General features: G+C 38.0%; 1 protein-coding gene across 1 annotated transcript in view; it reads right to left on the bottom strand.

The window, feature by feature from the left end:
* LOC127652900 (copine-7-like) overlaps positions 1 to 20,187 on the bottom strand; it is an 80,394-nt gene extending 60,207 nt beyond the window's left edge. The window contains 2 exon segments of the mRNA XM_052139348.1: positions 20,013 to 20,105; positions 20,107 to 20,187. Coding sequence (XP_051995308.1) covers positions 20,013 to 20,105; positions 20,107 to 20,187 — 174 coding nt within the window.
* Positions 20,188 to 25,191: the final 5,004 nt, after the last annotated feature.

Raw genomic sequence — 25,191 nt, 5'->3', positions numbered from 1 at the left:
AGAAGAAATAAGTTTAAAATGTTGTCTGAACTGTTTCCCTATCTTGAGAGAAGTACAACCAAATTATTTTCTGAAATTTGGGATGTGAGTAGACAGAGGGGCACAAACCAAGGCAGAAAGAGAAGATGAAGAACAATATTGCACCTCTACCCTACGCCAGTCTGTATCAGGAACATTATACCACCTATTAATATAGCTAATATTAGCTGCCCAGTGATACAGTAAACCATGAAATTAGGCAGAGCTAGACCCCATCTTTTTTATTCCTTTTAAGAATCACCTTACTAACTCTTGGAGATTTGCCCTACCATAAAAACTGTATGTGAAAAAAGCCCCATCTAACAATGAAAAAAAAAAAACACTGGAAGAGTCTGAAAAAGAAACATTTTCAGAAGTCAGATCACAGTCTGCAGTTTATTTGTCCCTGAATGAAGAAGAACAGAAGACAGCAGGGATAAAGGCCTCATGAGTCTGATTGTTGAGCGATTCCACATATGCAGCTGTGACGACCGTGGTCTTTCTTTCATACAGAACACATTTGTTATCGTTTCTCATTCATCAGCTGTCTCTCTCTCTCTCTCTCTCTCTCTCTCTCTCACACACCTCCTCCTGCTTTCCTATTGTTCAGTGGTGCATGTTAAAAACAAACTATTATTGTATAGCTAATACAATAATTTCTGTATTATAACCTCACTAAAGCAATTAGCCATATGAGTTGATGCATCATTCTCTGAGATGTCTTCTAAGATATTAAGGAAATCATTATGTTCAAAGATGCAATATGAAAATTACAGCACAAAAAGCATTGCAAGAGACAAACATATTGGATTGTCTGTGCTTTGCTTTCCAGTGTACTAAAACCAAGGATGCAACAACAAAGAATGAAAGTTCAGAAAAAAGGAAGCAATAATAGCAAGTACAGATAACTGGTTCTAGTATTAAGCCTTGCAACCCAATATTTTGCCACTGTGCATCTATAGCACAATAGATCACACTTTCCTTGAATATGCAATTTTTATGCAGAATTCACTTTGTATGTTCATTCGATATGCCTCATACGGCACTGCGTGAGTCAGAACCGGGGTTGGGTATACTTGTGGGCTATTTTCTGAAGCTCCTAAGCTGTACCAGAGCTCATTCAAATCTGCCACTGTTGACGATACATGCTAGAACAAATCTACTTTGTGTGCTGTTGTGGATGGTTAAAGCTTCTAGTGTGCGTAACCGAAGAAGTTCTTGCACATATCATTGGGTAAGTTACTCAAAAAACATAATCCACTACAAATGACTAATTTACTTCTATAAAATTGTAATAAGTTTATTTTACTGATTATTTAATCGAAAGGTAATCACATTACTCATTATTTTACTTTTAAGTTTCTTTTTCTAAAACTCGTTTTTCTGCTCAACGAAAAATAACAATTGTGACAATATTTCCTCCTTGTTCATAGTCGCACGCAAGCCATTGACTCGTTTCTTCCTTACAATGACTAGTTAGGAAGTGCAAACTCTTTTTGTTTAGAAATATGTGTAGCCAGGGGGCCTGGGTAGCTCAGCGAGTATCGACCACCACCCTTGGAGTAGTGCGTTCGAATCCCAGGGCGTGCTGAGTGACTCCAGCAAGGTCTCCTAAGCAACCAAATTGGCCCGGTTGCTAGGGAGGGTAGAGTCACAAGGGGTAACCTCCTCGTGGCCATAATTAGGGGTTCTTGCTCTCAGTGGGGCACGTGGTAAATTGTGCATGGACAGTAGCATGAGCCTCCCGTGCTGTGAGTCTCCACGGTGTCATGCACAGCGAGCCACGTGATAAGATGTGTGGATTGACTGACTCAGAAGCGGAAGCAACTGAGACTTGTCCTACGCAACCCGGATTGAGGTGAGTAACCGCGCCACCACGAGGACCTACTAAGTAGTGAGAATTGGGCATTCCAAAATTGGGAGATAAGGGGATAAAAAATAGAACATTTTGTAGCCCATGTAGTGTACTGAACAGTAATTCAAATATAATGTTTTACACTACCTTTTCACTTAAAAGTAATTAGATTACTGTAATTTATTACTTCATAATCAGATTAAACCCAACACTCCATTTGAAGTCAAAATTCTGACAATTAAAATTAAAGTCGTTAGAATTAGGATTTCAGCTTAGGAAAAAACAGGTGCGGGATGTGCTATCCATGCACATTTTTGATCAATAAAATTCAAAGGGTGGATTTCAAATAAAATGCACATGTAACGTGACGGTAGTTAAGTAGGACGTATAAAAAACATGCACGGAAGCATAAAAAACATGCAATAGATCAGTGTTGGAGAAGCTACTTTGAAACTGTATTTTTCCAAGCTAAAAGATACTCATAACCTAAAGTAGCTAAACAGTCAAGCTCTTTTTAGTCCAGCACCTTTTTGAGGGGGAAACAATTGGTTGGCAAAAATACACAATGCACTTACTATAAAGAAATTAGCACTCCGTTCCTTCATACCGAATGTGTATGTCTGTGTGTTTTAATACACATTATTTAACTTTTCAGTGCATTTATTAACATAACAACAAATCCAGTGAAAATATATGAACCAATTAAATGCACAAGAAACCCAACCGAAGGTTTAGTGATTGTCGTTAAAAAGGGTCATGCTATACTCTTTTTATATAATTGTATTACCATCCCTGAGGTAAATTGATAATGTTAGTATAACTTGTTGCACTAAAACATTCATAATTTAGTCATATATGATCATTTTCCACCCTGTCTGAAACACTTGGTTTTGGCATAAGCGCCTACTTAAAACTTCAAAGTAAACGGCCTATGTTATGATTGGCTAACATTGTGCAGCCTCTCGAAAACAGCTATAGTTGAAACTCAATTGGAAGAGAATGAACAAGCACCACAGCATTATAAAAATAATTTTTAAGGTTTACACATAATGCACATACAACACATTGCATCCGAATATATTAAACTGTTCATTTAAGCACAGCAGCACACTTAGCTATCAAACAGTCATGACGTTTGAAATATTCATGAATGAAACTGTTTACATATACCAACAATTAAAAATAGTAGATGGGCACGAGTAGATGGGCACGAGAACGCGTCCAGGATGCGTTTGTGCTCAAAACAACAAGATGCAGCATCTGAATGAAACAGGGTCTCCTTTTCAGAGTTGTAACCTGACACCGTGTCTTTTAAAAGCTGCACGTGATACCATGACAATGGTAAAAGACATCTGTCTAGGGCATGTTTATATAAATAATTATTTAAAATAGTCCAGATGGTTCCCTTTGGTGTTCAGGAATAGTTAGTAGGCAACACCAGGAATGTCTGTCCTGCTGTCTCTCTCTGATTCTGAACTGAGCCCCCAGTGGGCTCCCAGATGACTCTGAGCCCCCAGATGACTCTAAAATTGCTTGACATAGGGAAGTTGCGAAGTAGAGAACGAGGCGTTTTTGCAGCTTAGTTTCAATATATGCTTCTATTGCATTGTAGATTAAGTTTTGAGTTCTGAAATTGACAGTATGTTTTTATAGTTGAATGGCCTCTAATATGTCAAAATATCAAGGAAAATGTTATTCCTCATGACATGACCCCTTAAAATTTTTAACAGTACTGCCATTTACAAAAATACATTATACAAAAATGGATCTTCTGTTATCCTTCCACCACTGTCAAGTGAAGCATTTGTGTAACAGAGAAAAACATTACATATTTCACACGTCTGTTTGTGTCTGAGATGCTAAAATATGGGAGAGACTACATCCCGTGTGGCTTTAAACTAAACTTATGGACTTATGGATTCACATTACTGAAAGAAATCAATATGTAGTCTTGTAGTCAGTGTATGGTGCGGCCCACAGGAATTTTCCAGATCCTTCCACTACGGCCCTGTATAGGCTTTTCTATCGGGAAGACACGCAGGCTTGAGTGAATTTTCAGATGCCATTTATTTGATAGATGTAAAACGGGAGGTAATGTCTCTCTCTTTGGCGTAGGCCCCGTCCGGCAGTCCGAGGGAGTTGTACCCGGAACCGTCATGTCCTGCTGGAGATAGGAGGCAGGGGTGAGGATCCTACCCCCCTGCGGGACAGGGCTCAACTGGTGGTGGTGGGGTGGTGGAGGTTGCCGTGTTAGCGCACCGAAACAGTAATGTGATAGATTGTGAGCAGACTTATAAAGCATTGGCTTACGTGCGATTGGCTAATGATGTGATGATGTACACCTGCTGGTCTTCCAGCTAGAACTACGCTCCATTTCCATTTATAAAAGAATAAAAAACATAGTGATAAACAACAGTTAACACTACTAGTCATTGGAAAAGTGCAGTAGCTCATTACTGGAAAAGCTACACTATAGTGAAAATAGCTCAGCTATGTCATGCTACTGAAAATGTAGATAAGTTAGAAGTGTTGCTACTTTTGGTTAATTACTCCCCAACACTGATATTGACATGTGGTGGCAGAAGACTGGGTTGGCCTTGAAACCAACAAGTGCGACACCAGATTGTGAGTGGAAGAAAGACAGGGGTAACAGTCGTTGTCAGGAGCATTTCTAAAAAAAATAATAAATTACACTTACACTAAATCAGATTAACAGTGTCAAACCTCTAATGTGTTTGTATAGCAAATATCAAGCAAGGAATGACCCTCCTCCATCAGCCCACATCTTAACAGAGTCTGTCTCAGCAATAACATTCAACTTCACATATAAATTAATCATTCCTCCTATCTACTATGTATGTGCCTTTGAACTGAGTTGAACTCTATAACGCAGCACTCTCATAGCAAGTAGTCAAATAAAGGAATTGGTGTGAATCTTATGAAACCTGTCAAGAACTTCAAAGTTATACAGGTATAAAAGAAAAAAAATAACAATTTATATTTTGATTAATGAATATTAAACCAAAATATAACCATTATGATTTTTTAGGATGACAATTAAGAATGTTTACCCTTAGATTATCATGAACATAATGGAAAAATCTCTTTCCCATTACTTAAATGCGAAAAAGCAATAATAAATATTTTTAAATTGACAATTTGGTAATGTGCCAAATTGTAAAGAAAATAATGTCAGAGGAGTCACGTGACACTATGCGAGGGTTGGTATCTTAAAGGCAAGCTCTGCTTAAACCTTGCTACAATTATCCATTTAAGCAATTTTAACCAGTGACAACTGTAATAGTTTTGTTTGTTAAACTGTGCAGGGAGGGCAGGATTTCAAAAAATTTGAAATCGTCAGCCTGTGGGGACATTAAAAAGCACTTACACTCCCACGCGTCACCTCACATGATCAAGATGGCAGAGGTCCAGTCGATTGTGAGCATCGAGCTCCGTGACATATGTCGGGATGTCTCGAACATTTATGCAGCACTGACGAAAATCTCAACGGACATAGAGAGCCTCGCAGAAATACGTTGGGTGATCAAATCTATGGAGGCAAAACTTTCCACCCTGATCACAAGAATGGACGATGTTGAAAAATGGGTCAAGTTTCTGGAGTCAGCCGAAAGAGAGCTACAGTCTAACCTGCCTGCTTCCAAGGCTGATGTGGAATGCGTGTGGGAAAAACTACAGGATATGGAAAATCAGAGTAGGTGTAATAATGTTAATTCGTTGGAATCCCAGAGGGAATTTTTGGACGGGCTTATTCTGAATGTGATCAACACAGCGGGCCGCCAGTTCAAGATGAGAACTCTGAACACACCCACAGAGTTCACGGTCAGCTTCCCACAGTGGTTGACAGACCCCAATCTATCCTGGCAAGATTCTTGTGGTCAGCTGACAGAGACTTTGTCCTATGAGTGGCAAGGAATAAAGTGGCAAGTTGTGCTGGGAGGTCCACAACAACAACATTTACCCAAATGAAGATAAAAGTTATCGTCCAATTTCCCTGATCCAGTTAGATGTAAAAATGTTTACTAAAATCCTGGCTTATCGATTAAGCAGAGTTATTACATCGATTATACATATAGATCAAGAGGGGTTTATACGCAAGTGGTGGCTCAGTGGTTAAGGCTCTGGGTTACTGTCTGAAAGGTTGGGGGTTCAAGCCCCAGCACTGCCAAGATACCACTATTGGGCCCTTGAGCAAGGCCCCTGCTCCAGGGGCACTGTTTCATGGCTGACCCTGCGCTCTGACCCCAGCTTAGTTGGGATATGCGAAAACAACTGCATTTCATTGGCTCTGTACCTGTACTCTCCACAATGACAATAAAATTGAATCTTATTCTTAATCTCTTAAATGATCAGTCCACGATCACTGCAATCTCACTTGATGCACACACTCACAGTGGAGTGGTGGTAGTGTAGTCGGCTAAACACATAACTGTTAATCAGAAGGTCGCTGGTTCGATCCCCATAACTTCCACCTTTGTGTCCTTGAGCAAGGCACTTAACTCCAGGTTGCTCCGGGGGGATTGTCCCTGTAATAAGTGCAATGAAAATTGCTTTGGATAAAAGTGTCTGCCAAATGCATAAATGTAAATATAAATGCAGAGAAGGCGTTTGATAGGGTAGAATGGAACTATCTTTTTAAGATTTAGGAAATTACGAGTTTGGGAACACTTTTATTGGGTGGATTAAGTTACTTTATAAACAACCGGTAGTGGCAGTGCAAACTAATAGATTCATTTCAGATTATATTTCTCATGGTAGGGGAACCCGGTAAGGCTGACCTCTCTCCCCTTTATTGTTCTGTCTTGCCCTGGAACCATTAGCAGCCTCAATAAGAGGATGATCTTCCTGGATTTGTAGCAGGAGGTGTGGTGCATAAACTTCTACTCTACGCAGATGATATATTATTATTGTCTCTGACTGAAAAAGATCTATGCCTAGCCTCTATGGAATTTTCAGGATATAGGGTGAATTGGTCTAAATTGGAAGCTCTTGCTCTGACAGGCTTTCTAACCTGGCACCTTTCAATGGCCCAAGCAAGACATTAGGCATTTTATTTCTAGCAAATTTGAGAGATATAGTTAGAGTTAATTGTGACCCATTAATGAAAAGTTTCTCGTGTGATGTGGATAGGTGGGCTTCACTACATCTGTAAATTAATTGTATCCCCAAATTAAGTTATCTACTACACTCTCTTCCTCTAGAAGTTCCACTTTCTTATTTCAAACAATTTGATTGAATATCTAAGTCTTTTATTTGGAATGGTAAACTACCTCTGTTGCATTTCAGTAAGTTACATAGACCAACTGACAAAGGAGACTTAGGCCTCCCCAATATTTTGTTTTATTGCTATGCTTTTAATCTCAAACACCTGGCCCATTGGTCTCTTCCACCTGAGAGAGTCCAACCCTGGTACAACATCGAACAAGCGGTCCTTGCCCCAATCTCACCATTGCAAAGTCTTTCTATTAACTTGCCTTGAGAAGCAAAAATGCATCCTATTATTTCACATTTACATTCAGTATGGACAAAGGTTCTCGCATGTTCAATTCTGATACTTACCTAAATGTTTCCTCAAGTATATGGCTGAACCCCAAATGATGTATTAACAAGTCCCCCTTTTGCTGGAAAGAATGGATTGAGACGGGTGTTGCTACACTTGGCGAATTTTGTGAAAATGGAGCTTTGCGATCATTTGAAAATATAAGCCAGCAATTTGGGATTTCTTGGTCTCAATATTTCAGGTATTTAGCCTACCGTTGCGCCATCTACTTTGAACTATTTTTGGTGGTAGTATAAAGCCCCCTAAAGCTGCAAACACCCTCTGTATGGTGTTCACAGCCTTTGGAAAAGGTCATGAAGCACCAGTGTATTATTCCTCGTTGATTCAGAATCTTGGTGATAGGGCCTTAATTGCTCTTAAGAGGTTATGGGAAAGATTTGAAAATGGTATTGGAGGATGTGGAGTGGAAAATTACTTTAAGAATATTAAAACTATCTCTAGTGATGCAAGGGTACGGCTTATTCAGTTTAAGATTTGCATTGGTTCAAACTTAATTCTCTGTCTGCTGGTATGAATATAACACATCATAAGAAAGTGTTTCACCGCTGTTCAAATGCACTTTGGATCGCATTATTTATATGTATAAATGTTTTCCATCTGAAATGACTAAATGAAACAAATGACAATAAAATTCAAAGTAATCTCTTCAGTTATCAAAATACTTTTTTAATGTAACTGTATTCTAAATACCAATTATTTAAATTGTAACTGTAGAGGAATACAATTACTTATATTTTGTATTTTAAATACGTAATCCCGTTACATGTATTTCGTTACTCCCCAATCCTGGGAGGGGGATATAATGAGATTTAAGTTAATTCTGTGTGTATATGATCTGTTTATTCCATATTTCACATAAGAATCAATAAAATGTTGATCGAGTTGAGTAGCTATATCTGCTTTCGGTCCTTCAAAAGATGAATTTTGGCCCTAAATTTATTAATATGGTTAAGATGCTTTATAACCATCCAACAGCAGTCATTCAGACCAATGGTGAAATCTCGACTCCATTCTCTTTGGAGCGGGGCACGAGACAGGGTTGCCCTCTGTCTCCCCTTTTATTCGCGCTAGCAATAGAGCCTTTAGCTATTGCAATTCGCTCGCATGACGTCATCAGTGGCTTTACAACCCTTCAATCTCGGCATATAATCTCATTATATGCAGACGATATCATGTTGTATTTGATTAATGTAAACTCTATATAACCAGCATTGATGACTCTACTACAAGATTATGGAGTCATATCTGGCTATAAAATTAATGTAAATAAGAGTGTCTCTATGCCCCTTAATATAGCAGCTACTCGACTACCTCTTAGAAATTTTCCCTTCACCTGGAATATGGATAAATTCACTTATCTTGGACTACAAATATCCAGAGACTTGTCTCAGTTATATAACCTAAATTATATCCCTTTACTTAAAAAAGTAGAAGGGGATTTAGATAGGTGGAAGTCCCTCCCTATTTCGTTAATTGGCCGGGTAAACTCTATCAAAATGACTATACTACCAAAGTTTTTATATTTGTTTCAGGCGCTCCCTCCTATTTTGCCAAGGTTTTTCTTTAGGGAACTTAATAGTATTATTTCGAGGTTTTTATGGAAGGGAAAGTGCCACGGGTAAAGCTAAATTCTCTATGTATGACATTCCGGAACGGCGGATTAAAGTTGCCCAATTTTTATTTGTACTACTGTGCAGCTCAGCTGCGCTCAATTTGGATTTGGCGAACGAAATGCACTTCTCCGCCAGCGTGGCGACAATTAGAGGAAGCACAAGTACAGGGTATAGCTCTTGCTGCAATACCTTTTGCCCCTCTGAATTGCTTAAAGAAATTGACTTCTAACCCTCTGATCATTGGTACGTGTAAAATCTGTACAGACCTCAGGAAAAAGATGAAATGCACACAAACTTTGTTCAGATCCACTGCCTTTTATTATAATCTTTTTCTACAATCAGCTCTTAAAGATGGCATAGCCAAACAATGGTACGTCTGTGGCATTCAAACTTTTGAAGAACTTTATGATGGGGACACACTCATGTCTTTCGAGCAGCTACAACAGAAATTTTGCCTCTCTTCTAAATTTTTCTTCAAATACCTACAAGTTAGACACTACATTCAGACTCAGCAAGGTGGTCGTCTATCTAACCTTTCCCCTTCCCCCATGGAGGACATCTTATCTGATAAAAAAGACCCTAAAAGTCTTATATCATTTATTTATGGTAAGCTGTCCCAGTTGATGGCTGGCAATCTTCACAATGTTAAATCTAAATGGGAAAAAGACCTGGAGTGCTCATTCAGTGATGATGAATGGGAAACTATATGTGAGAAAGCTCAGACTCTGTCGATCAACAGCCGCCATAAACTCATTCAATTTAATGTGATACACAGAGTCTACTATACCCCAGTAAGACTAAACGCTTTTAAAAGTAACTATTCAGAGCTATGTCCAAGATGCAAAGTGCAGAAAGGGACACTTCTACACATGCTGTGGTCTTGTCCTGATCTTGAGGTATACTGGGAAGGGGTCTTCGAGATCATTGGCACAGTGGTCGATACTAATATACTCAAGGAACCCAGTCTCATCTTGTTGGGGGACACTTCATTATTAGAGGAACGGAGGGGGATTAATCTGAGGTTTGTTAGATTAGCTTTCTTAGCAGCAATAAAATGCATAACTCTGAGGTGGAAGGACTCTAAACCACCTACTACTTCTATGTGGACTACAGAAGTATCATCATATGTACCTCTTGAGAAAATTGCATTCTGTTTGAAGAAACGTCAAGATCTGTTGGTAAAACACTGGGGCAGTTTCCTTTCATATATGGGTATAACAACAACAGGACAAAATACCTAAATTTAATATGACTTTAAATGCCTTTTTCTTGTTTAATCTGTGTATGGTTTATTAGTGGCACTGGGGGAGGGAGATTTGGGGTGTGATATAGGGTTGTGATATGGATGAATCATTCAATTTGTATTTTGTATTGTTATTCCCTGTTTTTGTTTTTTTGTATTTCTTTTTTGTTTTTGTTTTTTTAAGAAAAAAACCTAATAATTACAGTGTTCAAAAAAAAAAAAAAGAATCAATAAAATGTTAATAGCAAAAAGAAAACAATGTCACAGTGAGAGGAAAAAAAAACATATGTTTTCTTATTTCTTTAAATTTTTTGCTGATATATTGCCTTGACATATTTTTGTGACATTTACAATTAGAGGGAATGGAAATATATTTCGAGCACTGGATTGTTTGGGGATATAAATAGATGACACTTACTGAGATAGTAATGTAGCTGATATCATTGGATCTGCAGGAATATTGCTAGTATTCCCTTTGATGAGCATCTAAGATGTAGAGCATGATATTGAGAAACTGTTACGTGCAATAAACTCTAGACTAGATTGCTGTAGCTAATACTTTGCTGGCCGAATGATTTCTGAATCCCTATATAGGCTACAGCTAGTTCCGAACACTGCAACTAGAGTTTTGTTATCACTCCAAACACCCGATTGCCTCCCACAGCTCCTCCAATCACAGAGAAGTAGGCATCTTATCAATTCCAAGTACATCTGCTGGTGGAAAACCATTTTGTTATAGAAGAACCCGGTTAGGAAGCAGCCACCCTGCCCACATACAGAAATCAGAAATACTCCCAAAATTGAAGCCTAGGTTCTACATCCTCCTGTTAAGTCATGTATTTGGCTAGGTCAACTTACTAACATAGCCAAAATTGGCCTCAAATGAACAGAGCTTTACTGGGTAGCTATATGACACAGAGGGTCGAATTCACTAAAGAGTGACACTTTTGTGTGCACTGTATTTCAGCTCAAAACCAGCATTTAATTCACTAACCACCCCGCAATACAGTACACATAGGCGTATTCAGCACTGAAAGTCATTATCATTCTTTTCAGCATGAAAACGCCTCCATCCTATGTAAATTCAACATGATCACAAGGTAAATTGACATGCCACTAGCAAATGTTACGGTACCCTGATATTGATTCCATTCTGCCGAGTTATAGAGCTGTTCAGCCATGAGCGGATTGCGCAAGGAGCTTCAAAGACACGGGTTCTGGTCCCATGGCAATCAGTAAGTAATCAAGTTTCCATAAGCAATGATGAACATTATTCTGAGGTATATTCGCCCACTCTTTCAAACATCTGTGTTCCAGAAGTATTTTACCCATTCATTTCTTCCACAGACTTTTAATAAAGTCCTTCATAAAAGAGTTGTGAGCCATGAACCAAATCAACCAGCTCAGAGGTGAATCACAACATCGCAAACTTTGTTTTTGAGGCAAAAAAGTATTTGAAAATCAGACATACAGGCTGTGTACGTACCGTCTTGCATATGGGCATGAAGTACAATCCCAAGAAGCATTACGAATTATGTCATTGAATAAAAAAATTATAGAAAGTATAGAAACAATATATTTTACGTGTTTGCAAAATATCCCGATATGTACAAATATAAGTAGTTTAAGGGTGAACGGAAACCGACTCGATTACATCATTCACAGTGCGTCATGGGGTGTCACACAAACACAACATAGTAGTAGTAGTAGTATTTTTAATTTATACATTTATCCCCATTTTATCCATTTTTATTGTATTTATTAATCATTTGATTTTACTTGATAATTTAATCATCATTCTCCACGTCTCCCCTGACATGCTCTGGAGAGGCGCGCTCCCCAATTTGAAAACCGTGGCTTTAGTGAATTGGGCGCTACATTGTGCAGACAGCACAAGCAAAGAAACTTGCACAATTAATTATTATGGAGTCTCTTCCTGAGAGTTTTAGTGAACTGAGATAATAATGTTGTCATCCTTTCAATCACTTGTGTTTACTCAAGTCAACAAGTGATGTGACGCGACATGCTGAGTGCCTTTGAATGGATTTCTCGTCGGATGTTTTATCCTTTTCTCACTGACGGTTAAGACTTATCACCATACTAAGCTGCTTTGCTTACAATTTCCATTAAAATGCACTGAATTAATAAATCTGAACTAAACTGAAGTTCGGCATAATGAAAGAAGCTCTCAAATAAAGAGTGTAGGACCCATGCACACACTGTGAAAGAAAAGACTGTTGAGGCTAGGAGAATATCTTATTGTCAACATGGAAAACATCACAGTGAGTTTTACCGTGCAGTAAAGGGGCTGCTAAATGAGTCATTAGGTGTTTATTTCTCACCTGTCAAGGCTGTATTAAGATACTGGGATTGTTTGAGTACTGTAAGGGCAGCAGTGACAGGAATGAGCTGCTGTTTGTAGCCTAGGGGTGTTGTAGAGAGATTACACACTGCAAGTTCCTGAGGGTCTCAGTGTCGATGAATATTAGGTTATATTTACACATACTATGTAATATTCACCTTGAAAGAGAGAGACTCAGAGAAAGGGAGAGCAGAGAGGAGATATGAGAAGGCTTAGCTCCCACTTATTTTAGCTTGTGATTTGCATGACAATGGTACTTCCCCATTGTGGTGCATGAGCAGATAGTATTTCCAAATGTTTCAAGAACATCAGAGCAGCAAAGAGTAGATGGCTGCAAAATTGATGCAAAAATCCATACCATCACAGTCAATTGCAACATAGTATCATGAAAACTCAAATAATTCATACAAGATGGTGAAATTGTACAAGTTTGGCTTGTACGAGAACTTTTATTCCCATAGACATCAAAAGTGTTGGGTAGGTTACTCAAAAAAGTAAATCAATACAAATTGCTAAAACTTGTTATCACATTACTGACTTTAATGATTACTTCTTTGATAAAGTAATCACATTACTAATTACTTTCAAGTTACTCTCTAAAAAACGTTTTATTAAAAGCTTGTTTTTTCGCTCAACAAATTCATAATAATGTCCATATTTCCTCTTTGTTCATTGATTTAATTGGTGACGCACAAAGCAAACAGATGTACATATTAACCTAATTCATGTATTAAATGTATTTTATTTTAGAAATATGTGTAACACAAGCAAAGCATTAAAAGTAAAGTCAGTAAATGTAACATGGTAACAAGAATTTCACATGTTAAGCCCTTTTAGTACTGAAACAGTATTTAGAATACAGTAAATAATGACTTTTAATTATTTACTGTAATTATTAGGGCAGGGTTTTGATATAGATTTCCCAGTTCGATTCACAAGCTCTTGATTCAGTTCGATTATGTTGCACGTATACTTTTGTTACATTATTGTTTACTTGCATAATTTGATATGTAGAACACGTACTAAATCGGTACTGTCTCTTTAAGACTAGCGGCATCAGCTCGTAAGCGCATATAACAAATAAGATGTGCGTGGTTTCTTTAAGGCATCCATGTGTGATTATAATTAAATGTTTCTTTTTTGTTGTATTTCATCAACAACTGACTGTTAAAAACAGAAAGGGTTTTAAAAGAGACATTATTCAATGACATATGGATCCGTGGATCTCGCCTTTGGAGACACAGAGCGTGTTAAACCAATCTTTTACTCTCATCTCGCAGTGAAAGGTCCTCAGTGCTAATAATTTCTCCACTATAGCACTCAACCACTGGTGAGGGAAATTGAACATTTACTAGCCAGTGAAAAATCATAGACATTTAGTTTTAGACATTTAGACATTAGTTGCAAAGCGAGAGATTTGGATGCACGCGTGAGTCATTTATTTGCATTTTAGAGCGTTGCCACATAGAGTGAAAAATCAGATATAGATATTGTTCAAACAAAGATCACATTGTATTGGAAAATTAATATTTTTACCCAGCCCTAGTAATTATTAAAGTACGATTTCTTATGATATTGCCATCTTTTTAGGTTGCGGACTGCGCTTGGAAGATCTATATGATCAAATCTGACTGCAGATTAGCTTTTTACAAAGTGCTTGACGTCTTCTCATAAGGATCCCATTATTTCAATGCCTAATGTGTTCATAGAGCTATGATTTGACAGAAGACTTCTTTGCAAAAAAGGCAAGGGCTGGTGTATTTGTTGCTTTAAACATTTAACGATTGTTGTGCAGAACTCGCTCGGAGCTTTCACGCTGTGACAATTCATGCGCTCACTTTTCTCATGAGGATATTAAAGCTTAATGTTGAACATCTTATTGTGGGTGTTCTGATAATATGATCATGGATCAATGTAAAATGCTACAGCTAATCAAGCAATCGTGGGATATAATGGGGATAACATTGGGAATTGGAATGGGAATGGAAAAATAATATATGTTTCATAATGTTCCAGCGATGTGAAACCGGCTAGATCATAATTGTTTTGTCTCTTTTAAGCAAAATTAGTCTATACTGCAAGACATGCATGCCAGTATTGCTAAATTTGCTTGGCAAATTTTAGCGATGTGAAAATGTGGACTAAAAGCAATGACATGAAACAGCATTGCGTGTACATTTTGCACTGACTTTGGCACATTGAGTGCATCTAAAATTAGGCACATGTGGTTATAAATTGGATGTTTTTTGCATCTACAATTACAACCCTGTATTGAATAATTGTTGTAATACAGTAGTATTATTGGAAATAACTTTACACAGATAGTTAATGAAATAGCCCCATTCACATTCATTGTAACTATAACCTAATTTTTTAATAAACCAGGGGCGAAGGAGTATATAGGAAGGAATATTCTAGGTTCAAAAAAGTTAAGCTCAATCGACAGCATTTGTGGCATAATTGATTACTACAAAAATATATTTCAACTAGTTCCTCGTTTTCTGAGGCACTTAAAATGAAAGTGAATGGGGGACAATCCATAAACATAAAATACACACTGTTTCAAAAGTATAGCCACAAGAAGTAAACAACATGCGTGTTAAAGGAATATTCTTTAAATTGAGTTTGTTTAATTAAATTGACAGCATTTGTGGCATAATGTTGATTACCACTAAAAATAATTCCGACCTGTCCATCCTTTTTTACACATAAAAGGATAGAAATATTTTTTACATCTTGTGGCTATACTTTTTTCACTTCCACTGTAAGTGCCTCACTGTAATCCAGATTTTTGCTTTTTTTAATAAAAAGGAGGGGCATGTCAAAATTTATTTAGTGGAAATATGGGATAAAATATGAATGCCAACAAAGTTAAAGTAATATTAGATATATCTTAACACTGAGGTTAGTGAAGGTTCGTAGATGATTCTCAAACTAAAATCAATAAACAATGTGTATTTTAAGGATTATGGACAGTCCCCATTCCCTTCCATTGTTAGTGCCTTACTGCTGCGTTTATTATTTAAATAAGCGAAGGACGAGTCCAAAACATTTTTTTGGAAATCAACATTATGCCACAGATGCTGTCGATTGAGCTTAATTTGCATCTTTAAAGGAGCACTCAGTATTTTTTTCCTAATTAAAAACGTTTAACTGCTAAAGACATGAACTGTAATTTTGCAATACATGTAAGAAATCATGAGCACTCACATTAAAATGAAAACTCCAGTCATATCAGTAACCTTGTAAAAGCTGTTTTATTCTACATGGAGAGGGTCCGAACATGGAATCACATGACCAACCAGCCGAATACTACTCGCTTAATCTCAGTAACCGTCCTGTTATTGGACACTTTCACTCATTGATTAAAGTAATCATGGCTGACTGTGAATACTACATTTCTACAATGACATCTGAAACTGAAACTATTGATTTTAAATATTGATGCATCCAAGCCACTAAGTGTCAGTGTAAGTCCAAGATGACACAAAGACAAAAGATACTGAGTGCACCCTTTAATATTTCTTAAAAACCAAACAAACATAGAAAGCTGAATTTATCTGAAAAACAAAGCTTGACTTGAGTCTGTAAATTAAGCAGTTCAGCTGAATTATAGGTGCTGAAAGTGATTTTTCCATGGAAAGGTATGCAAAAACTTTTCCAAATCCAAATTCTAGAGCTGTCTCAGTGACAGCTCTAGACTCTGAAAAAATTTGTCCGCGGACAGCTCACAATGGCGCTTTCGACCTGTCAATCATTTTGCACGTTCTCATAGTGTTGCAGTTGCAGTGAATTATTGAGACTTACTGCCTTTTTTAAGCCATGTTGTACATAAAAGTTGTCAGTTGAGGGCGCTATTTTGCTGCTATTGTTTTTAACAAAGGTTTCTGCCCGTGTCAGTCTCAATAAAGCCAATTTGTTATCTTTGGAGTACTGGGATTTGGAAAGAGGGGGCGTGGCTAATCCAACTGCTCAGTCTCGTGGAAGTAGAACGGCTAAAATCGCTAACAGCAGATCGCTGTAGGACGTGATGATTCATATAAAGTGCCACAACAATGCGTACATGATTTTATGTTATTTTCATTTTAATGTGTTAAGTGGCCCCTCTTTAAAATTGAATCTTTGAAGACACAGAATGCTGCAGCTATTCTGTTGCAGTTGAACTGGGATGGCATCTCTCACTTTGTACACTGTGATGTTGAACGTGGCACAGCTGTTGGAATAATGGGGCCGGATTAAGATTTCATCCTTCAGCCTGACACATTGCTGCAGTTTCTCCGAGCTGTCTTCAAAACCACCACTGTGGCTCCAGATAAAAAAAATATTCTTACAGTGATTGCTTTGATATATGGGGAAAAAAACAGAGTGGTTGCTCTCTCTCTGCTTCAAGCGCCCTTCCCTGCTGTGTGACAATTCCCTGCCTCGACTCAATCCCAAAAGTGCCCACTCCCCGCGCTCACTAGGACTTTGAACAGTCCAGTCAACCTTTACTGTCAAGCCCTGCCATCAGAATGTCAGTTGAAGTAATTGTGCATCACTATAACCATACAACTTTTTCTAACCTAAAGACTGTCTTGGACTTTCTCAAAGCCTCTTAATTGAACCATTAATCATAAATCATTTGTCATTCTATTAAAATAACTTTTAATGGACCGATGTATCGTCCGGGCCATTTAATAAATCGCATCGCTTCAGAAGACGTGGAATATACGACTCAAATCAATAACTTTTATCTTTTATGCTCCCTTTATGTGCCTTTTGGAGCTTGAAGGTTTTGACCCATCATTTGCATCATTCAAAATAATGTTTTTGTGATCCACAGAAGAAAGAAAGTCATACTATTTGAATTATAATTAAGAGGCTTTAAAACAGAATCGATGGCTGATGTGTAAGTACTACTAATTCAAAATGAAAAAAATATATTTATTTATAATTACTGATACACCGTTGTATTGGCCAGGCCATTTAATTGACCAATGATTGGCCATTTTGAGATTATCAGCATAAGCAGATAACTGGATGACTAACAGAAGTGGTCATGCAGCTCTGCCGCCATTGATGTATGAGTATGTGTGAATGGGTGAATGGGACACATTGTAAAGCCCTTTGGTAACCTCTAAGGTTAAAAAAAAGCGCTCTATAAGTGCAGACCATTTACCATAAATACATTTTCGCTTGAAAACTCATTTTTGTTTCTAAACGTCATTGTTTTTTAAAAGTATTACGTACTAGACGGCGTTTTCGAAAGTCTCCATTTTCATCCCAATGTGGATATGAGGCATAAACATAGCAAAATCAATGCACTTTCAACCAAAAATGTATATGTGTGGATGTGGTCCTCGTGTCAGTTCCAAAATCTAAATCTATTTTTTTTGTTTTCATATATTTTTGTAGTGCATCGTTAGTAAATGCTGTATCAAATCAGTGTCCTTATAAATTCTGCAATATTGCTTACATTTTATTTGTTATCTTTGAAGGAATAGATAAAAATATAATTTTCTCATCCCTCATGCCTTTCCAAACACAAACTTGTTAGTATAGTACAATGTTTTATTTTTCATCTGTTTAATACAAGTCAATGGGGATAAAAAAATTCAAGCTCCAAAAAGCACATGAAGGTAGCACAAAAGTAATCCAAATTATTTGAGTGGTATATTCCAAGTATTCTGAAGTAATTTATATCTAATTCACACCCAAAGTGCTTAAATCTCTTCAAAAGATTTGGAATATACAACTCAAATAAATTACTTTTATCTTTATGCTCCCTTTATATAAGTTTTGGAGCTTGAAGGTTTTGATCCCCCTTGACTTGCGTTGTAAAAAAACCACACATCATACAATCATTCAAAATATGTTTGTGTTCTGCAGAAGAAAGAAAGTCATATTATTAGAATTATCATTAAGAGGCTTTGATGGTGATGATGTTGCAGCACTACTCATTTAAAATTCAAATATGTCATTTATTTATAATTATTGATACACCGTTGTAATGACCAGGCCATTTAATTGACCAATGATTGGCCAACTGTGCCCGATTGGCTGATTAACAGAAGTGGTCATTGCACCTAAACAACATCTCTATTAATAATACGTTTTCGCTTGAAAACTCATTTCCTGTTTCCTAACATCATTGTTTTGTTTGTTTTGTTTTTTCTCCCCAATTTGTAATTCCCAATGCACTCTAAGTCCTCATGGCACTCTAAGTCCACGTAGTGACTCGCCTCAATCCGAGGGGGAGGAGGACGGGTCTCGGTCGCCTCCGCGTCTGAGACCGTCAATCCATGCATCTCATCATGTGGATTGTTGCATGTGTTACCGTGAAGACATAGCACGCTTGGAGGCTTCACGCTATTCTCCGCGGCATCCACGCACAACTCACCACGCATCCCACCGAGAGCAGACCACATTACAACAAACATGAGGAGGTTACCCCATGTGACTCTACCCTCCCTTGCAACCAGGCCAATGTGGTTACTTAGGAGACCTGGCTGGAGTCATTCAGCATGACCCTGGATTCGAACTTGCGCCTCCAGGGGTGATAGTCAGCGTCAATATTTGCTGAGCTACCAGACCTCCAATGTCATTGTTTTTTAAGTATAATGTACTAGAGAGCAATTTCAAAAGTCTCCATTTTCATGTCAAAGTGGATGAGAGGCGTAACCATAACAAAATCAATGCACTTTCAACCACTTTCAATGCACCTTTTTTTGTGTGGACTTGGTCCTTGTGTCAGTTGCAAAATATGCAGATATTGTTTTTGTTTTCCAAAAATTTTGTAGTGCATTTTTTTAGCAAATGCCATGTAAAATAAGTGTCCATTTAAATTCAGCAATATATTAATGGAAGTCAATGGGTATTAAAACTTTCAAGCTCCAAAAGCACATAAAGGTAGCACAAAAGTAATCCAAATGGTTTGAGTCTTCTGACGTGACTTTGATCTATTTCTCACACAACTTAAAGACGTGGAATATACCACTCAAATCGATCCTTTATGTGCCTTTTAGAGCTTTTGATCTCCTTTGACTTGCATTCTATTTAAAAACACATCATACATCCTTCAAAATTTCTTTGTGTTCAGCAGAAGAAAGAAAGTCATAATATTAGTATTATCATTATCTTTATAATTATCATTATGGGGTGCACAATTCCCTTAAATTGCTTTACATATTTTGTGATTATATAGGCCATTTGGCCACCTTGTTTTCTAGATATCTATGTCAGTATCGGCAAATGTTATTGTAAAGTGAATCCACCCATATTGCAGAAAGGGTCAACATAAACAATATGCAGTTTAATAAAAGAAAATAACAAGCTATGATCAAAAAGAAAAGATGAAAACTCACTTCTGTCCATTGGCCTTGATTCTGAACCATAAGCATGACGCACGGGTCAGACTTGTTGAGCGTGTCTCGGTCCAACAGGGACTTACAGGACACTACGCAGCTCCACCTTGGACACGCAGGCAACAGGTCCTCCGATGCCTGCCACCGGGGATGTCGCTTCCTGTGAGTCACTCATGCTGACAGGGTGTGGAGTGTGGAGGACCAGCCGGAGACGGGAGACAGAGGTGTCAAAGTGAAGATAAAATGGTGGTAATTTTGGTAGCTTACGTTTGATTGAAGCAGTATTCACCCATGCAGGGAGTCTAGCTTTTGACGCAACCTTTTATTACAATAACTGTAATGCCTTTGCAAAGGTGCCAGTCCAATTTAAAGTTCTTTACTGATTGACATCTCAATGTCTCGCTCACTCTAGCAGAGAATGGGCTGCTGGGAATGGTTCCGATTTAAAGGAATCAATTGGGATATTGTAAAGCAGAAATGTCCATTAGTATTTCAACATGATGGAGAAAATCCCAGATGATATCATCAGCCTTTTCCACAACAAAGCCCTAGAAAATAAATAAGTGTGATAAGTGTGTGTGTGTGTGTGTGTGTGTGTGTGTGTGTGTGTGTGTGTGTGTGAGTAGCACAAATTTCACAGGATGTACATTGTAATGATTTACTTTCACTTTCATTGCATTAATGGACATTTTGAAACCAAATTATCATTGTAGAAAAAAGACAGCTTGCAGCTTAAATTGTACATAAATACATACTGAAGCAAGCTTATTATGTTATTACAATTACAGACAAAATACATGCATATGCTGGACATAAACATTACGATATGCTAAAAAAAAAAACCAGTAGGGATTTAGACCCTGCAGGAAAAGTAGCCAAGAGTAACCCTATATTATCCAATAATTTGATGTACATTACAAGGTTAAACCTTAGTGTCAAGAGTCATAGCATCTTAATCATTAGACAATTGTGTCGGTCATCTCTCCTTAGCTACACATGAGATGTAATTATGTAGTTTATACATTAGCTAGTCACCCTGTAAATAAAAAATGAACAAAATGTAAGGTAGAGTGACTGCTATCATTCGCAAAGCGCTGTGTGTTTCAGCACCACAGTCCATGGACAGCTCCTTTCACATCTACATCCACTTTACTCAAGGAACCAATCGAGCACTTCCAGCATGGAAATGACAGCAAATGTTGGCTATTTATCTCACGTTATACAAGACATAAAATGTCATCATTTTAAGCACCTTGTGGCTAAAATATGATTAGAAAAATTAACAATTGTGACCTGTAGTTGAACACTGTAGCCAGGCTACTGTAAGCATTATAACAGCTATCTCGAGACGCGTTTTTAACAGTTGAAGTACTTTTTAACTTGAAACGGCGTTTAGGTTAATTAAACGCTGGCGCATAGGCATCAATATTGTGCATGTTTGCATAGTGCAGACGGACGCAAAAACGCGTTCGGTGTGAACCTGAAACTAACGCTTGTATGGTTAAATAGTTTGAGTAAACTACTGGAATAGTACATAAAACTCCATTAAGTGTAATTGTCGATGTTTAGATATCACAAGTGTAAACACCCATATGATGTGTCTAATGCTTTCACCAACAAGCTGCCACGTATGGAGAAACTGCATGTAATAAAAGACTAACAACACTAAAAATTTAACATATCTTTAAGACTAACCCCAAACATTTAATCTAGCGCGTGTCAACAAGAGCGCGAGTTTCTTACCTGCTGTTGCTCTTCCTTCCACTGAAACTCAGTGTCTGTTGAGAGGAGAGAGGCTGAGACATGCCCACCGCGATGATGCTGCCGTTAGTTTGGCTTCACGTCATATTACGTTGAAGAGCAGTACTTAAATTTATTTAACAGCTTCATATCAAACAGCCTTATCATGACCAGAAAAAAAAAGTATTTAATGGACGTCACTGAGTTTGACAAGAATCGACAATACGGACCTATTAAAGGGATAGTTCACCTAAAAATTCTCGCATCGTTTACGCACCCTCATGCCATCACAGATGTGTATGGCTTACTTTCTTCTGCTGAACACAAACAAAGATTTGATCTCAATCTCAGCACTCTAGGTCCATACAATGCACGTGAATGGTGTCACATAAAGGGAGCATAAAAGTACTCCATATGACTCCAGTGGTTTAATCCATGTCTTTTGAAGTAATACCATCAGATTTAGGTGAGAACAGACCAAAATATAACTCCATTTCACTATAAATCGTGGCATCAGCAGTCTGCTTGGCAATTACGATTTCACGCTCGATTACACTTTTGGACATGGATTATACCACTGGGGTCGTATGGATTACTTTTATGATGCCTTTATGTGCTTTTTGGACACCATTCACTTGGATTGTAAGGACCTACAGAGCTGAGACATTCTACTAAAAATCTATATCTGTGTTCTGCAAAAGAAAGAAAGTCATACACGTCTGGTATGGCACAAGGGTGAGTAAATGGGGCAAAGGTGCAGGAAGGGTGCTGAAGCACCCCCTACTGAGCCAGACTGGAAAACTGTATCAATGAGATTTCATATATTTCAGTGTACGTATTTATGCTATATATACACTGTATATAATAACATTTTCATTTTCAGTATATCTGTCATTTATGTTAATAAAAACCATGTCCCGTTTCAGAGAGATTTGTCATGCTTGTGGGCAGGGCTCTGCCAAACTGAAGAGAGCCATTGTGATGAATACTAGTGAACTTTTATTCAATCTTTTTTCCTTTTATTTGCAAAAATAATATATATATATATATATATATATATATACACTCACCTAAAGTATTATTAGGAACACCATACTAATACTGTGTTTGAGCCCCTTTCGCCTTCAGAACTGCCTTAATTCTACGTGGCATTGATTCAACAAGGTGCTGAAAGCATTCTTTAGAAATGTTGGCCCATATTGATAGGATAGCATCTTGCAGTTGATGGAGATTTGTGGGATGCACATCCAGGGCACGAAGCTCCCGTTCCACCACATCCCAACGATGCTCTATTGGGTTGAGATCTGGTGACTGTGGGGCCATTTTAGTACAGTGAACTCATTGTCATGTTCAAGAAACCAATTTGAAATGATTCGAGCTTTGTGACATGGTGCATTATCCTGCTGGAAGTAGCCATCAGAGGATGGGTACATGGTGGCCATAAAGGGATGGACATGGTCAGAAACAATGCTCAGGTAGGCCGTGGCATTTAAACGATGCCCAATTGGCACTAAGGGGCCTAAAGTGTGCCAAGAAAACATCCCCCACACCATTACACCACCACCACCAGCCTGCACAGTGGTAAGAAGGCATGATGGATCCATGTTCTCATTCTGTTTACGCCAAATTCTGACTCTACCATCTGAATGTTTCGACAGAAATCGAGACTCATCAGACTAGGCAACATTTTTCCAGTCTTCAAATGTCCAATTTTGGTGAGCTCTTGCAAATTGTAGCCTCTTTTTCCTATTTGTAGTGGAGATGAGTGGTACCCGGTGGGGTCTTCTGCTGTTGTAGCCCATCCGCCTCAAGGTTGTGCGTGTTGTGGCTTCACAAATGCTTTGCTGCATACCTCGGTTGTAACGAGTGGTTATTTCAGGCAAAGTTGCTCTTCTATCAGCTTGAATCAGTCGGCCCATTCTCCTCTGACCTCTAGCATCAACAAGGCATTTTCGCCCACAGGACTGCCGCATACTGGATGTTTTTCCCTTTTCACACCATTCTTTGTAAACCCTAGAAATGGTTGTGCGTGAAAATCCCAGTAACTGAGCAGATTGTGAAATACTCAGACCGGCCCGTCTGGCACCAACAACCATGCCATCAAAATTGCTTAAATCACCTTTCTTTCCCATTCTGACATTCAGTTTGTAGTTCAGGAGATTGTCTTGACCAGGACCACACCCCTAAATGCATTGAAGCAACTGCCATGTGATTGGTTGATTAGATAATTGCATTAATGAGAAATTGAACAGGTGTTCCTAATAATCCTTTAGGTGAGTGTATATATTCAATACGGTTCTGGAGTTATTTCAACTGCTTTGAGCACAGTTGCACAATTAGGATTTTATTAGAAGTTACAGTGCCCCCTAGCATAAAAAAATGAACTAAACTCGACATGTAACCTTAGAGTGATCTCTTGTCTATGTGTACAAATGTTTGTTAAGTTTGAAAATTGCACTCACAAGATACAGGCTAATTAGTCATAATAGGCCATGCTCCAAAAAATATTTGCTTATATCTTCGGAACGATTGTACGAATCAAAATTCTTTGATAACCTTTTGTCAGGGGAGTAGATGATGTATACCAAGTTTTGTGCAAATCGTTCAAATGGCCTAGGACGAGTTTCAATAAAAAAAGTCGTAGAAAAAGTTTATTGTGGAAATGGAAATTCAAGTGATCATATAATTTGGGGGTACTGATGGATTCAGAAAAGCGTTAGAATTGTATTCTAGTCTATACGGTTCTGGAGATATTCGCAAAAACACGAATTAGCAAATTATAGCGCCACCGTGTGGCCTATTATCACAAAATGTTATATACCGCTTTGTGTTATCGCCCTGCTTTTGTACAAGTTTCATGACCATCGGCCATTCCCAATATGAGTTATTAGGCACTGAAATTTGATTGGTTGCTGGCGGCCATATTTGTTGGTTTGTGGAATAGATTTTTTAAAAATATGTTATTTGAACCAAAGAAGATTTAATTTGAACTTTGTCACTCAAACGGCTGCGATGTCATGACATTTTATTTAGTTGTAATGCCCTCTATTGGCGCCATTGTACAAAACTTTGCATACGTCTTCAAAATATCCTCCTGACTACTTATACCAAGTTTGGTTACGTTTCGAGTTTGTGTTGAGTAGATATTGATCAATTACTCAAATCGCTTTCAACCGAAGGAACTGTTTCGCTAATATCTTTGGAACAATTTTTGTCAGTGGGGTATGTAGATTATACATACCTAAATCCATGCCAATCCAACAAACGGTCTGTGAGGAAGTAGTTTATAGATGGAAATGAAATCAGAGATAGCCATTTTGTGACCCAAGGATTCAGATGGGTGTGCGAGTAGCGGTCGGGATTTGGGACCATCCTGCCAAGTTTGGTGTCTCTAGGACTTACGGTCTTTGCTCCCCATTCGCTTTTAGGGCAGAAAATT

This window comes from Xyrauchen texanus, chromosome 2 (genome assembly GCF_025860055.1).
Source record: "Xyrauchen texanus isolate HMW12.3.18 chromosome 2, RBS_HiC_50CHRs, whole genome shotgun sequence".
NCBI classification, from domain to species: domain Eukaryota; kingdom Metazoa; phylum Chordata; class Actinopteri; order Cypriniformes; family Catostomidae; genus Xyrauchen; species Xyrauchen texanus.
Note: the sequence above shows the minus strand (reverse complement) of the source record. Positions and strands in the feature narration are given on the sequence as shown.